Raw genomic sequence first — 13827 nt, forward strand, 5'->3', positions numbered from 1 at the left:
CCTCTGATACATCTGACTAGGAGTTCTTATCTGCTGAAACTTTTTTGGCTTTGTTGAGCGCTGTCCTCCTTTGTTTATCAGTCAAGGCCTTGGCGCTCTATAATTTAAAAAAAAAAATGTTATGTCAATCATTGTGATGGCAAATGTCTCCGTGACAACGCAACAAACTACATCCACTGTTGAAGATCATGAAATGTGGCCCCATATTTATTGATTTATATTCTGTGTAACTGGCCATGCTCTTTACTGAGTTTTTGATTTGGGGTTTCTGGGAAACACCTTTTTAATTTGTGTCATCACCAGTATGGTAAACCGTAAACTATTTCTATAGGGGTCTGGGTAGTTCCTGTAATAGCAGGATACACTATTCAGGCAAACTTTAAGTGGTTATTTAGCGTAGGTTTAAACATGTGGTCCATTCAAAACATAAACATAGTGACATTCATGTGACAGTGAGTTTTTTCTTTGCGGTTTACTGGCGGGCACATGAGAGGGCAAGGGAGGAGGCAGGGGGTCGCGTTCAATGTGCTCCCCTCGAGTGAAAACATTTCTGCTTCAACTTGTATTATCTGCGCGGTGGGTTGTGGGTGTGTGAGCGTCGAAGTAAAATGGCGGACTTGGCAAACGAAGGTGAGTAAGTGGCAGTATGAGAAAAACAATACAGCTACTGGGCAGCCACAAACGATGCCCATACATTGTTAGCATATTTGATATCTGAAATGACGGGGCTCGGCCGCGTGTTAATAGTGAATTCTGGTGAATTATAGCTTCGCGGCGTTTGCAAGACTACAACGTTAGCAGGCAGGCTAACGATGCTAATGGCCGGGCTACGGGTAATACCTGGAATGCCTCAGAACGCCCTCGAATGATGCCTGCAACGAGCTGGCTTACCTCCTCACGCTAGCACCCGGCTATTTATAGGCAGTATGTTTTGCCATTTGTGGTGAGCTTAAAACATCCAATGTGGAAATAAATAAAGCTTGATAGGCAAACGCTAAACAGGGTGATGTTTCTGTTGATACCAACGCTCAGCGTTACGACATTCTCCTGGTTTAACGCAATTAGCACTCAATTGCAGGACTGCCGTACGTTCATTTAGGCGCGTAGAGAAAAACGAGCTAAGATGCTTTGGCGCAATCGTGGCGCTTCCTTTTTATATACTAATGTATTCCGCTCAGATATGCTCATCATTGTGTTGGGCTGTTGGGTGAATGCAGAGGGCTTTTTGGTGTCATTGCTTGTCAGCCAAGATGACTCATGCGGGATGGAGCGCATTAGCAAGCTAATAACTAATAGCCAGTAAGCTATGCTGCGCTCGGGGCTTTGGGGAACAACCAATGGCACCGACTATTTGCTGGCAGTGTAAATGCTAGCTGGTTAACACAAGCCGGGCTTCTTGAATTTTCACTGAATATCAGTGTTGCATGACTGCATGTTTACATTCAGAAGCTAACATAACGTTATCTGACTGCAAGCCGCAGTCGGATACAACGCTGGACGTTAATATAGGTCACACAACATTTCCCGGTTGTCTGCGATTAAACGTGTTTCATGCATAAACGGCTACTATCAGCCATGATCGTTTGTGATGGTGAATGTTGGACCGGTAGACAATCCTGGCAATGTGCTGTGGGCTATATGGCTATTACCGCATGCATTTATACACCGACAAGGCTCACAACGATGCTACACCTGCTCAGTGTTATAGGCCCAACCCAGACAGAGGAAAACCTTTGTCTGTTAACGTTATAGGATTAGACATCTTACAAAGGTTACAGTGTGAAGGTAGACTTGTTAAGTGGCCTGAGGTGGCATCAGATTATGCTATTGCTATTCTTGGTAAGATATGATGATGGCTTATAGCAGCAACAAAGTCGTTGTCGGTGAGCTGAATGAAATCTCCTTTTTGATTTCAAAAGTAGCTACAGTTTGTTTGGCCTTGTGTAATGACTGATGACTTTGTGATGCATTGGTATTTACGTCATTGGTTGATATTGTTTAGGTCAACATAATGTCATGTATTCTTACTGGTAGGCCTACGCCTTAAAGGATTGCATGACTAACTAGTATTATTAAGAGTTGCTTTCTTTTGACTCACTGATATTGACTGAAATTTGATTGTTCAGCATTATAGAATTGTATTTTTGTCACTTCCTCTTTTACATTTTTTTTATGAACCAGCCAAATCTGACATAAATAAACTGAACAGTTGTGTTTTACCACTCTTCAAGGCAGACACTGTAAGTTTGTGAACCGTAACTTTTGCAGACCATCAGGATGCCTAAGTGCACCTTGCCAGCTTTTGGTAACATATATGTTAATTAATTTTAATGTATTACTGTGCATTGAATTTTGGTGTTTGATTTAGTGCTAGGTGATTATGCTGATTAGTACCAATGCACACAGCCTTCTAGCTTTATCAACACTCGTACTGTCACTGCTTTTAAGAGGATAATCAAGCTATTTTGTTCTCTATACCATGAAGAAGACTCAAAGAGACTTGCGTTGTTTACGTTAGTGCTTGGATAACTAGCCTACATCTTCTCTTAACAGACAAGCCTGCCATAGCGCCACCTGTGTTTGTTTTCCAAAAAGATAAAGCACAGAAGGTAAGTGTCTCTATGTTGTTCAAGTATCTATTGAGGTTGAAGCCATATTTAATACATTTGGGGACTTTATTTAAATACTGACATTCAGTGGGCGGCATTCTTGTAAAGCACACAATGCAGAAGAGTTGTTAAGCTCAAATCTTTCACTTCTCTTCCAGCGATCTGCGGAGGGCTCAAGTGCAGAGGATGGGGAAGGTAAATCTAATGTCCAAACTAGCCTCAAACGTTGTTCATATTATCTTTATCGTTATTTTTTCAAATTGCAATAATTTTCCTATTTTCTTACCATTTTCAGATTCAGATAAAGACGAGGGAAGCTATTGCCCCCCTGTGAAAAGGGAAAGGACGTCATCGTTCCCACCCCCACATTCTGGTAAGGGCATGTGGTGACTAAGCAGAGCATTTTTTTCCCCTTGTTTTTTGCTTGTGGTGTACACATTGATTTGTATGCTGAGTGCAATGCTTGTTCGCTACTTTGCAGTTCCCAAGAACAATGTATTCATGCCCTCAAGTTTCTGCCAGTCTCCAACTGGGAACTCTGACTCTGAGCCAGGTGAGGCATCTAGACCACCATTAGTTTATCTTCACCGCTTAAAGCCCCCCTGCAGTAGAAGTATTAGTTTCAGAGGTTACGCATGTATTTTTTTTTCTTCACAGTTTGGGGCTACAAACACAATAAATTAATTGCTAAATGATAACTTTTGCTATGTCAGAAATACTCTTTGACCATGTGTTTATATTTTCTAACATTGTCACATCAATAGTTGTAAATTAGATCTCAGTGAAGTTGTGTGTGTATTCCCTGCCTGCAAACGCACTCCATTCACTCTGAACAACTCTAGTTATCTTGCATGTGGCAATTTTAGAAGGATCCCTTCAAGTATCTGCTGTGTAGGTCTGGTATTATTCATGGTTTGATGAGCGAATGTAGAACTAGACATTTTCCCTGAATTGCCTCTTTTACATGTGGTATTTATCTTTTAGAATGACTAAAATGGAAGAAACTTAATGTGCCAGATCAGTGCAGTCAAGTTACATCTCTGTAGCAGTTCAAGTCGTTGCTTTTAGCTTCTGGTTGAGGTTTGGTTATTTTTGCAAGAATTTGGTCCTCCTTCTTTATTGTCTACAGCTGCGCAAATGGTTTGTATCAGTTTGTGTCATGTGTTGCAAAAAGAACATGCAACACCTAGCAAGGGGAGGTGAAGCCTATTTGTTGCATTTGTCTAGTAAGCTTATTATTAGTAAGATGGAATAGAACTTGCTACTAGAGAGAGGCTTTTCAAAATCCCCCTGCAATTCAGAGGTGGGACCATTATGACCTATAAAGAACTATCACCATGCAGGTACTAGGGCTGTACCGAAAAGAGAGGGAGGAAGAGAACCCCCCTCTTCTTACAACTATTCACTCGGGTTGTAAGAGAAACGGATCTCATTCAGATTGTACAGCTTCTAGAAAGTGTTTTTATCCTCTTGTGACATTATGTGTAGGTGCTGCCGTTGCGTCTTTACACACAGCGCATCCTGTTGTGGCCAACGGGCTGGCGCCCCCTAAGCCTATGCATTAAAGCAGCGGTGTGAGGGGGAAAGACGGCGACAACACAAGTTGGCAAACTTTTTCCTCATCTATTGTACTTTATTTTAATTTTATTGTCTTATGTAAGATGTGGACAAAAAAACGGATTTCAATGATTGTCTTATTTATTTAAACAAAATATGCATTAATCACATGAAACAAATTACAGCGTTGGCCCATAAAAATAATTGAAAGGCCTATAAACATATTGATAAATAGATCAACTGTAGCCTATGCCAAAATATAGGCCTAAAATAAAATACCTGGCATTGTTCAGACTGTCAATCTCCGCCGCTGTGTTTCAGCAGCAAACATACACATAAACAGCGCCATCCGTTAAGGCATAACTCATATTTAATAATGTTGATGCATTACGATTAATGTGGGATTACTATTCCTTATTTCATGTGCTATTTGGGATTTTTGGGGTAAAAAGCAAACAACAAATCTAGTCAAATACTGATTTGGAAGCCTATATCATGGCATTGGTCAAAGCTTCAATGCATTTGTCAGCTTTAGCAAAAATGATGACCCCAATATTGTAATAAAGTTGAGCTCAATATAGCTAACGGCACAGGGTTTATTATAGTCCGTGTCATGAGCTGGAAATTGGCTGCTGTTTGTGTAGTGCCACTGAACTTGTCAGTGGAATGTCTTACAAGACAGGTATGTTTGGTGCTCGTGGGCGGATGTGCCTTATTGTGTATAGACCGTACATATATAATGACTTCTCGGATTAATTATTTTGTATTTGAGAGAAAGGCTTTCTTGTTTTCAAAAATAAATAAAATATAATTTAAGATTATGTTTTTAAATGTGTCTGTGCCAGTCGGCAGCTTAGGTTAAATGTACATGTTCAGGTCTCAGGTCCATGTTTGTGCAGACCATTTGCTGAGGTTTGGTATCCCTGTGGTTCAAACACACTATTTATCAGATTGCAGTTGGTAGCGTGCTGTTCACATCTTCACAGAATAGTTGTTATAGTTCACCATGTGCATTTCATTGGAGGGAGTAATGCAAAACTAATCGCACTGTTGGTGAAATTATCAGGATCAGCTTCATTAGCCAGGTTTGACTACACATACCAGAAATGGATAAAATACCTGGCTTTGTTCAGACTGTAGATCGATCTCCTCAGCTGCGTTTCAGCAGGGGCAATACAACAACATACAATGTCTGTAAGTCAGACTATTTCTGTAACTATGACCACAGTGGGACTTGTAACATGTGTTTTTGTGAATTATTTTAAAGCAATAATGTCGTAAAATGTTTTGCTTTGTTTAATTCTTATCACCAGCCACCAAGTGTTAAGAGTTGGCAGGGACGATGTCACCAGATGACACAGCTTTACAGAGGGGATGGGGTATCCACTTGAGCAAACAAACAGGCCATACCTAATGGCTGTTTTCAGAATATTGCATAAAGCACTCATTTGGAACTGAAAGAAAAGACGAATACAAATTAAACACTGTTTGGTTGTGTAAACTACTTGCATAAAGAACTACATTAAGTATGGCAGGTCCACTGTACTAGTTGTTTTGCTAATTTTATTAAATTGAACTTTAATGCTTTTTTGTTGCCTTTGTCCATTGCATAGTTGTCCGTCTCCTCCAGAATTATCCTGGTTAGTCAAATGAAAACAAGGCCTGGGTTGAATGTTCACTCGACACAAGCGGATCTCGTAAATGTTGGGGGAAAAGATGCAGTTTTTACAAATGATTTCTGCTTTAACAGGGATGAGAGCCAAGTCATGTCAAATTAATAAAGCCACTGAGATAGAGAGAAATAGATCAGAGATCCTAGAGCTTGCCATGTTACTGCACAGGAATTGGTTGCAACACAACTTAAAGGTTTTACAAGGACAGTTGTGGCAACAAGCTCAGAGGTTAGAAAGTTGCACAAACAGAAGGAGCATACAGTTAATTAATTGTATTAGATATTGTTTTAATTTCTTCCTTCTCCTTTGCTCCGTCTCACCAGAGGAGAAGCCTGTGGGATTTCGTTTAAAGCCACCAACTCTCATACATGGACAGGCACCAAGTTCAGGTTGGTGTTTGAGATTTTTAGCATTTATTGTGTAGCATTTCTCACACTGACTTGATGGAAATGGAAAAAAGACTTGAACATGAACCCAGACTTGCACCCTTTTTATATGACCCCTCTTAGAAATGGAAATGGTAGATCTAGACTTGAACATGTAGACCCAGAACTTCTCATTGTGTTCAAAAAGTATGAGACAAGTTGGCTCTGTTGCAGGCGTCCCAAGTCAGAAACCCAAGGAGCAGCAACGCAGTGTCCTCCGCCCTGCAGTTCTTCAGGCACCGCCCTCTAAATCACATATAGAGTCCAGTGAGTGCAGCTTGGAGTCACCTGCACTCATTAGTTGATACTTATAAAACATTCTCAAATATCATTAAAATCTTCTTTGTCTGATAATTCATTCAACTTTGAATATTGATAACTTGCATTGTGCAAGTGCATACTGTGTTTTATGGCATGTGGCTTACGGGCTAAATATCCTTTTGAAAAGTAAAAGAAAGAAGAAGAAAAAAAGTGAATTATTTTTGTCCTTTCTGTCTGTTCATTTAGATTCCAGCTGTGGAACTAACGGTGTGAAAAAGTCGTTGGATGAGGGAACTTTGCCACAGTCGCTCTTCTTGAACAACACAGAGCACTCAGCCTCCCTGGCCAGGTCACAGGTGAGGAGTGGCTAAAGCTGCCTTTTATAATCAAGGGGTTATTGATAAATAGTTCAGTACAGGCTTTGTTTAAGGCACTGGAAAGAAAGGGGGAACTATTGCATTGTAGGTTTTTACAGAAGATTTCGGGTTATTTTCATGCTCCTCTTTAATGAGGAAGTTAATTGAGTCTCTTACTCATAAGTTATGCAAATATTAGCTATTAAAATTATTAGTATTGCAAGGGAACTTTGTCAGTAAAAGTTGCTAGTTTTTTACTCAGAACAATGTTGCATTGATTTAGAACTGGCATTGTATAAATAGAAATACAGACAAATATGAAGTTATCTGGTGTTTTTATTTGTTCCCGTTTCAGAAACATGAAAATGAGGAAGATGGAGCAAGTGGTAACAAAGACGAAAGAGAGAAGGAGACGGATGTAGCAATATCTTTTGTGTTTGGACAGAATATCAAAGACAGAGCAAAGGTGGGTTATTTTCCATTTTTCTTACACCTGTTTACACAGTAAGTGTGCAAACGGAGGGGAGAATGTGTGATGAACAAAAAGATATGCTAATTTAAATGTGGCAGACAGAGGAGGTTTTCTGCACAGTTGAGTAGTTACTCCAAATAATTAGTTGCCTTGTTGTAGTCAACATTTAATGTTTATATTTGTGACTTCTAAAGGACCAGTGTAGGTTTAATGGTATGGTTTTTATTTAATTTTTACTTGTGGGTCAGCAATCCACTTACCTAAAGTTAATTTTGACTTTATAAAGCGCACCCTTTTATACTCCGCATCTACAAAAAAAAACTTAAACAAGCCACCGTAGGTTATACGCCGCGAATTTAGCGGTACCTAACAAACCCTCGAAACGACCACCAGTAATGAACGGAACAAAGCAATACAAAAATAACCCTGTTTGAACATCAAAGATACACTGCACAATCAACACGGCCGTCTGCTCTCTGTGTGTTGACCCAGTCCTCTAGTCCGGGCCAGTGGCATTTTCTTCCTCTGAACGCTTTGTGTTTCGGTTTCCCTTTTCAATGGCCACGTCGATAGCCTTTAGTTTAAAAGCTGCGTCGTACGCGTTACGTCTTGTATTCGACATGTTTATTTCTGGGGATGAGCGATGGTGTAAATAGATCCTAAAATTAACCGCATCCTTATATTAGCCGCCCGTGTCAAAGTTGAGGGGGGGGTAAAGTATCGGCTTATAACCCGCATTTTGTGGTACCCTGAAACAAGTTATTGACATTCGTTATGGCACTCTTTCTATGTTTTTATACATAGTTGGAGTTTTGCCTTATGCTCTTCTGTAATTTAAAAATCTTTCTTGTACTGCAGCTCAAAAATCTTAGTTTCCGGTGATAATACACTAATGAAATCACATGTATTCCTTTTTTTTCCATTTCTACCTATAAATCCCCCAAAGTCCTTCAGACTGGTCCTTGAAGAACATTTCTAAACTAACACTATGTCAATGATTTCAGTTCCCTTGCTATGACTTTTCTGTAGTGTTTTGTGGTTCCAGATTCAGATCATAGGAGCATTTCCTGTGGTGCTTTGAACAATGTCCATTATCATTTCATAGTCTGTCTGGAACCGTTGTGGCTGGAATATTTTTAGATGTTAATTTGCTTGCTATGATGCAAGTTAGTCAGGAATTTCATTAATGTGGATTTGTGAACGATTTAGTCATTCTCACATATTGCGTCATTTCTTCAAGCATAACTCCAAATGTAACACTTTTCTTCTCTAGTTGGAAGAGAACAGTAAAGAAGGCAAGTCAAAGGATGGCGTGCCACTGGACTCTCAATCCGAGGGCACTAATTATTTCTTACAGTACATCTCTACCCCAAGGTAATGAAAATGTGTCCTCCTTTGAGTATTTTTGGCAACTCCTCGTCATCTATATTAAACTTCTGTCAACTTTTTTTTTTTTTTTTTTCTTTCCTGTCCTTTCAGTTCAAAAAATGCCACAAACAGTACAGACACTGGGGCAAAATTTGTTTTTGGGCAGAACATGTCTGAACGAGTTCTGGTGAGTTTGTGCAACCTGTAAGTCGTCCATATTGAAAGAATTGTGGTGATTGAGTTTTGAACAAATTCAAATGATTATCTTTGTTGTGCTTTCAGAGTCCCCCGAAGGGCGAGTCCTCAAATGAGGAAAATAAAGAAGTTTCAGTGGCCCCTGCTTCAGAGCCCTCATCACAGGAAACCACCCCAGAGAAGGGTAAACTCAAACCTTACTCATTATCAGAAAAAGGTTTGTTTAACTTGTCTACTAATAGATTTGGCTGCACTAGAGTGATAACTACAAACAACAAAAGAAAGACCTGAGGCTATCAAATATGCAGTTCAACAGAAATGTGACATTACAATTATAATCTTAGAAATCTTTATGGAAATATTTCTATTTAACATGTTATGTAAAGTCTTTTTTTTCCTACATCAAATTTAGGTTGGAGCTAGTGTTTTAATAATACATCTGTGAATTGAGGTCCACAATTTTAGCAGTTACAATGTTATCTACACTCCCCAGCACATAGTTTATTCAAAACAAATGCAAATACTGGAGTACGGTGCTTTAGTGAATTTTTTTCACATTTGTGTGACATGAAGTACAATTTCTTCAGATTGCTAGAAAATAACAACTGCTTGTTTTGGGGAAAATACTGCATTACCAATGCAAGATTGAATATGGCATGACCTGGTTCGATACACTAATTATTATTTACTTTAGAGAGTGGCATTTTTCTTATTTGATATCAATCGTGAACTCGTACTTTACAGCCAAGGTCAATGCATTTACACAAATTGTTATTACCTAGTGACATAATACTGTTTATACATTTTTGTGGTTTGAGTGTATGTTGCAGTGGCTATTATTTTTGTCCAATGACAACGATAAGACATTCTGCATGTTATAGCATATCTTTAATATGAGCTGAAAGCTGAAATGACTCTTTGCATATGATCGGAAGTGAGCTGTACAGCTCCAGTGTTAAGTGCCAGAGTGCCAGGCAGCCTTTCATTATCACCTGTCGGCACTAGATGGTCCAAAACTTTACAGAATATTGTGCTTGTGTCACTGCAAAATGATATAGGAGTGAGAGGAGACTCTCAAACTGACGCATCAGTTTTTGATAAAATATCTCGGAAAACAAACGTTAGCTCCAGCAGATTTCTCACCCCCGTATTTGATCTCACCAGTGAATAGCGTGTCAGAGTCTTTGGAGGAGTCTGCAGCAGCTTACACCAAAGCCACAGCCAAGAAGTGCGTCTTAGAGAAAGTCGACGTCAAAACTGGAGAGGAATCAGAAAGCAATGTTTTACAGGTAGAAGGTTGATTCAACACGTGCAGTGAATAAATGTGGCCGAAAGCAAGACATTTCAGTTTTTTCTTCCTCTTACTTCAGACGCAATGCAAGTTATATGTTTTTGAGAAAACTGCTCAGTCGTGGATAGAGAGAGGACGAGGTTTGCTGAGGCTCAACGACATGGCATCAACAGAGGACGGCACGCTACAGTCTCGTCTAGGTAAACACACCTTCGCAAACTTCTTTGGGTTTAAAAAAAGAAATAAACATCTGACAGTTGTTTCTGGTTCAATGTTTAGGGCACGGTTTAATTTCAATATTGAATGCTGATGTTTCTTCGTGAGTTGATTATTTGTGCAAGATACATATGGTATTACTTGGACATAACACTCCATAAAATCTAATGGTGGTTTTCAAGTATTACAATACTTAACATTGAACACAAGGGGGCACTCAACCCTGTGAAACACAGCAGGCAACACAGCATGTGTGATGGTGGAATAAAGAGTAAGATGTCTTTTGTCATCAAAGAAAGAAACCTATAATGGAAGACAAAACACCGTCATGCATTTCTTTAGATATAATTTCAGAATCTTGAAACTGCTTCGATAGAAAATAATCAGAATTTAAAATAAGCAACACTTGCAGATCATAGGTGCAACATTACTGAATTTAATACATTATTGCCAAACATCCTCAAGTTATTTTAGAAAGGACACTTTTCTCTTTCATAACAAGAACTCTATATAGCAAAAACAAAAAATACTTGAATCTGTCCTTCATTGCTTTTGTGTGTGTGTGTTTTTTTTTTTTTTTTTTAATTCTTCCAGTGATGAGGACCCAGGGCAGCCTCCGGTTGATCCTCAACACTAAACTTTGGGCCCAGATGCAGGTGGACAAAGCTAGCGAGAAGAGTGTACGAATCACTGCCATGGACACAGAGGACCAGGGGGTCAAGGTCTTCCTAATATCGGTATGTATGTATACTAGAGTTGTGCAATATTTCTTTCATTTTACTTCTACTCAAATGCAAAACTCTAATGTGTTTTGGTTGTAATAGTTTGATTTATTTTTTTCTTTTTAAAAAGAAGCTTGGATTAAGTCGGACAGTTTCCAACTGCCTTAAAAGAATAGACAGGAAGTTGTAGCTTCATCCTGTTGGATCCCATCTGTAGGCTACTTGTAGTTTGCAGATCATGTTCAGATTTATTTATATTTGTTAAATATTTGTGTGGTAATGTGTATATCTGGCATTGTATTCTATCCTTTGATCTTATCTCTGCATTATAATACACTCAGCTTATCATTTTTATAAATGGTACTTAAGCATTACTATTATCAACGACACATGATTTGTTTTTAAATTAAACATTCATTACACAAAGAGACTAATAGCCAACAGTCTAGTGTTAAAGAATACAATTACACAGACAATTCAGGCCACTTAGATCTTGTGAGGTTATCGTTGCCCATGTGTGTGTGACGTTGGGATCAAGTCAAACTGGCATGCATTGTGTGGTGTTTGCCAGTGAATGGCTAATCTCAAAAAAGTATGAATGTTTTTCTTTTCAGTTGTGCTAAGTAGTCTCTCCCTCTGTGTCTCTACTCTTTAGGGTAGCTCTAAGGACGTAGGTCAGCTGGCTGCAGCGTTACATCACCGTATCTTAGCCTTGAAGAGCAGGGCGGACCAGGAGCCGGAGACCCCCACAACAACCATCCCCGATGCCGAGGTACCACAGTCCAACGAAGATGACAGCGACGAGGAAGACAATGCCTCTGCCTCAGCTTCAGCCTCCACTCCTGCTACGAGTCAGTGATATTTATTGTTAGTGTGCATGTTTCAACACTTTACTTACTTTTAAACCAATTAAATGTCATGATTTGGAGTGTTTGATTGATTGCTGCCTTTTGCTTGTTGGTACCATAGAGGCAATTTATTTGGTGACGTTAATATTTAGACCACTCGCATACAAAGCACTTGTCAACCTGCTCTCACTTTCTTTTCTGCAGGTAATTCAGAGGGAGGAGAGAGCCAGGCAGCAGGAAGCACATAGCGTCACACTTGGGACAGCCTGCTAACATGCTGCCGTTAAAGCATTTCGCTGTAGGCATCTCCATGGACACCCCTTGACCAACATGGGTCCTCCAGACCAGTACTTTTGGATATTAGAAGTCTAGCTCCAGGAAATAACCCCTTGTGCCGGAGTGTCTCACCCAACTCGTGCAGTTCATCTTCTCTGCAGTCAGCGTAATATCTGGAGTCGTTTCTTCCCTCCCTTTCCTGTTTTGTGTTTTATTTTTGTTTTCGAGTATTTTTTTCCTCTCCCCGATAGCAAAAATAAAGACTTCAAAGCTTTGGTTTGGGACTTTTCTGCTCATCATATTGATGAGTGTAAGGGCGTTTTCCTCTACATTTTAAGGTATGGCACATGTTAAGACTGCAGTTTCTACTTTGGGACCTTTTTACTCACTCTACAGCCGTACCTCTGGACGGCACACATCCAGAGGAGCTCCATTCAGTGTATTTGACTAGTCATCAGTCAGTTGTTCCTACATCGAGTCCAGCCATCCTCCTGTTTCTCCATCCCATCCAGTCTGTGCGTTACGTTTTGGCAAATGTAATTTATTTTGGATCGTCATTTTCATCAGGCATCTCAACGCGTATGTGCTGTTTGTAATGGCTAGCTAAGACCACTCAAGTTGTCATTAATAGCAGTTTCTTATATTTCCTATTGACCTATATTATACAGAATAAAAAACTGAGTTAATGATGTAAGGACAAAACAGCTGAAGGATTCACCTCAAAATCTCTAAATTAATGTTAGCCATTCACCTTGTGGTTTTTTTTTTTTAAATGTTTTTTTTTTTTTTTTTTCAAATTAAGAAAATTGGCTTCAGTCTACATTCTGCATGTAACTGTTTTTTTCTTTTTCAGCATCCCAAGGGTTTACTGTGTTATTTTATTTTAAAGATATACAAACTTTTTATCCACTGTCATTTGGAATGAAGACTTAAGTTCATGTTTGGAAAATCTGAGTGATAACTCTAATACCCTTTGAATGTCATGTACATTTTAATATATCATTTAGTAGCGCACCATGTTTTCGCATCTCCAACTACCCCCTTTACAAAATAAACCATTTTGGACTGACATTTGGGTTTATTTCCTTCTAAAACCTGATTTTTATGTGAAAGATCTGCATTTCAGAGCACGTCACGTCAGTAGAATGATATACTTGACATTGTCTCCTGTAGATGTATTTAAGCAAAACATCTAAGAAAGGGAGCGTGGTTCATCTGTTTTGTATTTGTGTTGAATCTATGGGGCAGGAATAACATCAAAACTAGCTTGTGAAGAATGCATCCCCCCCCCAAGGTCAGGAATATTTGATTCATGTATTTATAAAAGCATAATCCAACTGAATCATATACATTCAAACTAGGAACATAACTGCTGCCACCCCCAAACTCCTTTATCTTTGTTCCCGTGGTCACTCGTATTGGTGATAGCCGCCATCGATGACGATGTAAAGAAAGTCACTAAAACATATTTTGGACCTTAAATGTTGTCCGTATAAATCATATCTGTCCTCATAAATCCTAATCACAAGTGTTCTTCACTGTGATTTCACAAATTTAC

General features: G+C 39.2%; 1 protein-coding gene across 8 annotated transcripts; it reads left to right on the top strand.

Moving 5' to 3' along the window:
- The first annotated feature begins 402 nt into the window (after positions 1-402).
- Positions 403-13340, top strand: ranbp3b (RAN binding protein 3b). 8 transcript variants are annotated; one of them, XM_034555113.1, is made up of 17 exons: positions 406-630; positions 2554-2609; positions 2768-2804; positions 2905-2982; positions 3091-3162; positions 6163-6228; positions 6439-6531; positions 6772-6881; positions 7237-7347; positions 8627-8727; positions 8833-8908; positions 9004-9133; positions 10081-10205; positions 10287-10407; positions 11018-11160; positions 11801-11996; positions 12198-13340. In XM_034555113.1, exons 1-17 carry the CDS (start codon positions 609-611, stop codon positions 12239-12241), a joined length of 1581 nt encoding a protein of 526 aa, XP_034411004.1. In that variant the 5' UTR covers positions 406-608; the 3' UTR covers positions 12242-13340. The 8 variants fall into 8 exon arrangements, with proteins under 8 accessions (XP_034411009.1, XP_034411011.1, XP_034411012.1 ...); XM_034555114.1 differs by having other exon boundaries at positions 9004-9100; XM_034555118.1 differs by lacking the exon at positions 6439-6531 and having other exon boundaries at positions 403-630; positions 9004-9100.
- Positions 13341-13827: the final 487 nt, after the last annotated feature.

Source organism: Cyclopterus lumpus, chromosome 17, assembly GCF_009769545.1.
Source record: "Cyclopterus lumpus isolate fCycLum1 chromosome 17, fCycLum1.pri, whole genome shotgun sequence".
Taxonomy (NCBI): domain Eukaryota; kingdom Metazoa; phylum Chordata; class Actinopteri; order Perciformes; family Cyclopteridae; genus Cyclopterus; species Cyclopterus lumpus.

Bases quoted from the DNA above. Each gene is read 5' to 3' on its own strand.
- ranbp3b (XM_034555113.1), top strand. From the start codon at position 609: ATGGCGGACTTGGCAAACGAAG. The intron at 2,610-2,767 runs GTAAGTGTCTCT...CTTCTCTTCCAG, and splicing joins AAAAAGATAAAGCACAGAAG to CGATCTGCGGAGGGCTCAAG. The intron at 6,882-7,236 runs GTGAGGAGTGGC...TTCCCGTTTCAG, and splicing joins CCTCCCTGGCCAGGTCACAG to AAACATGAAAATGAGGAAGA.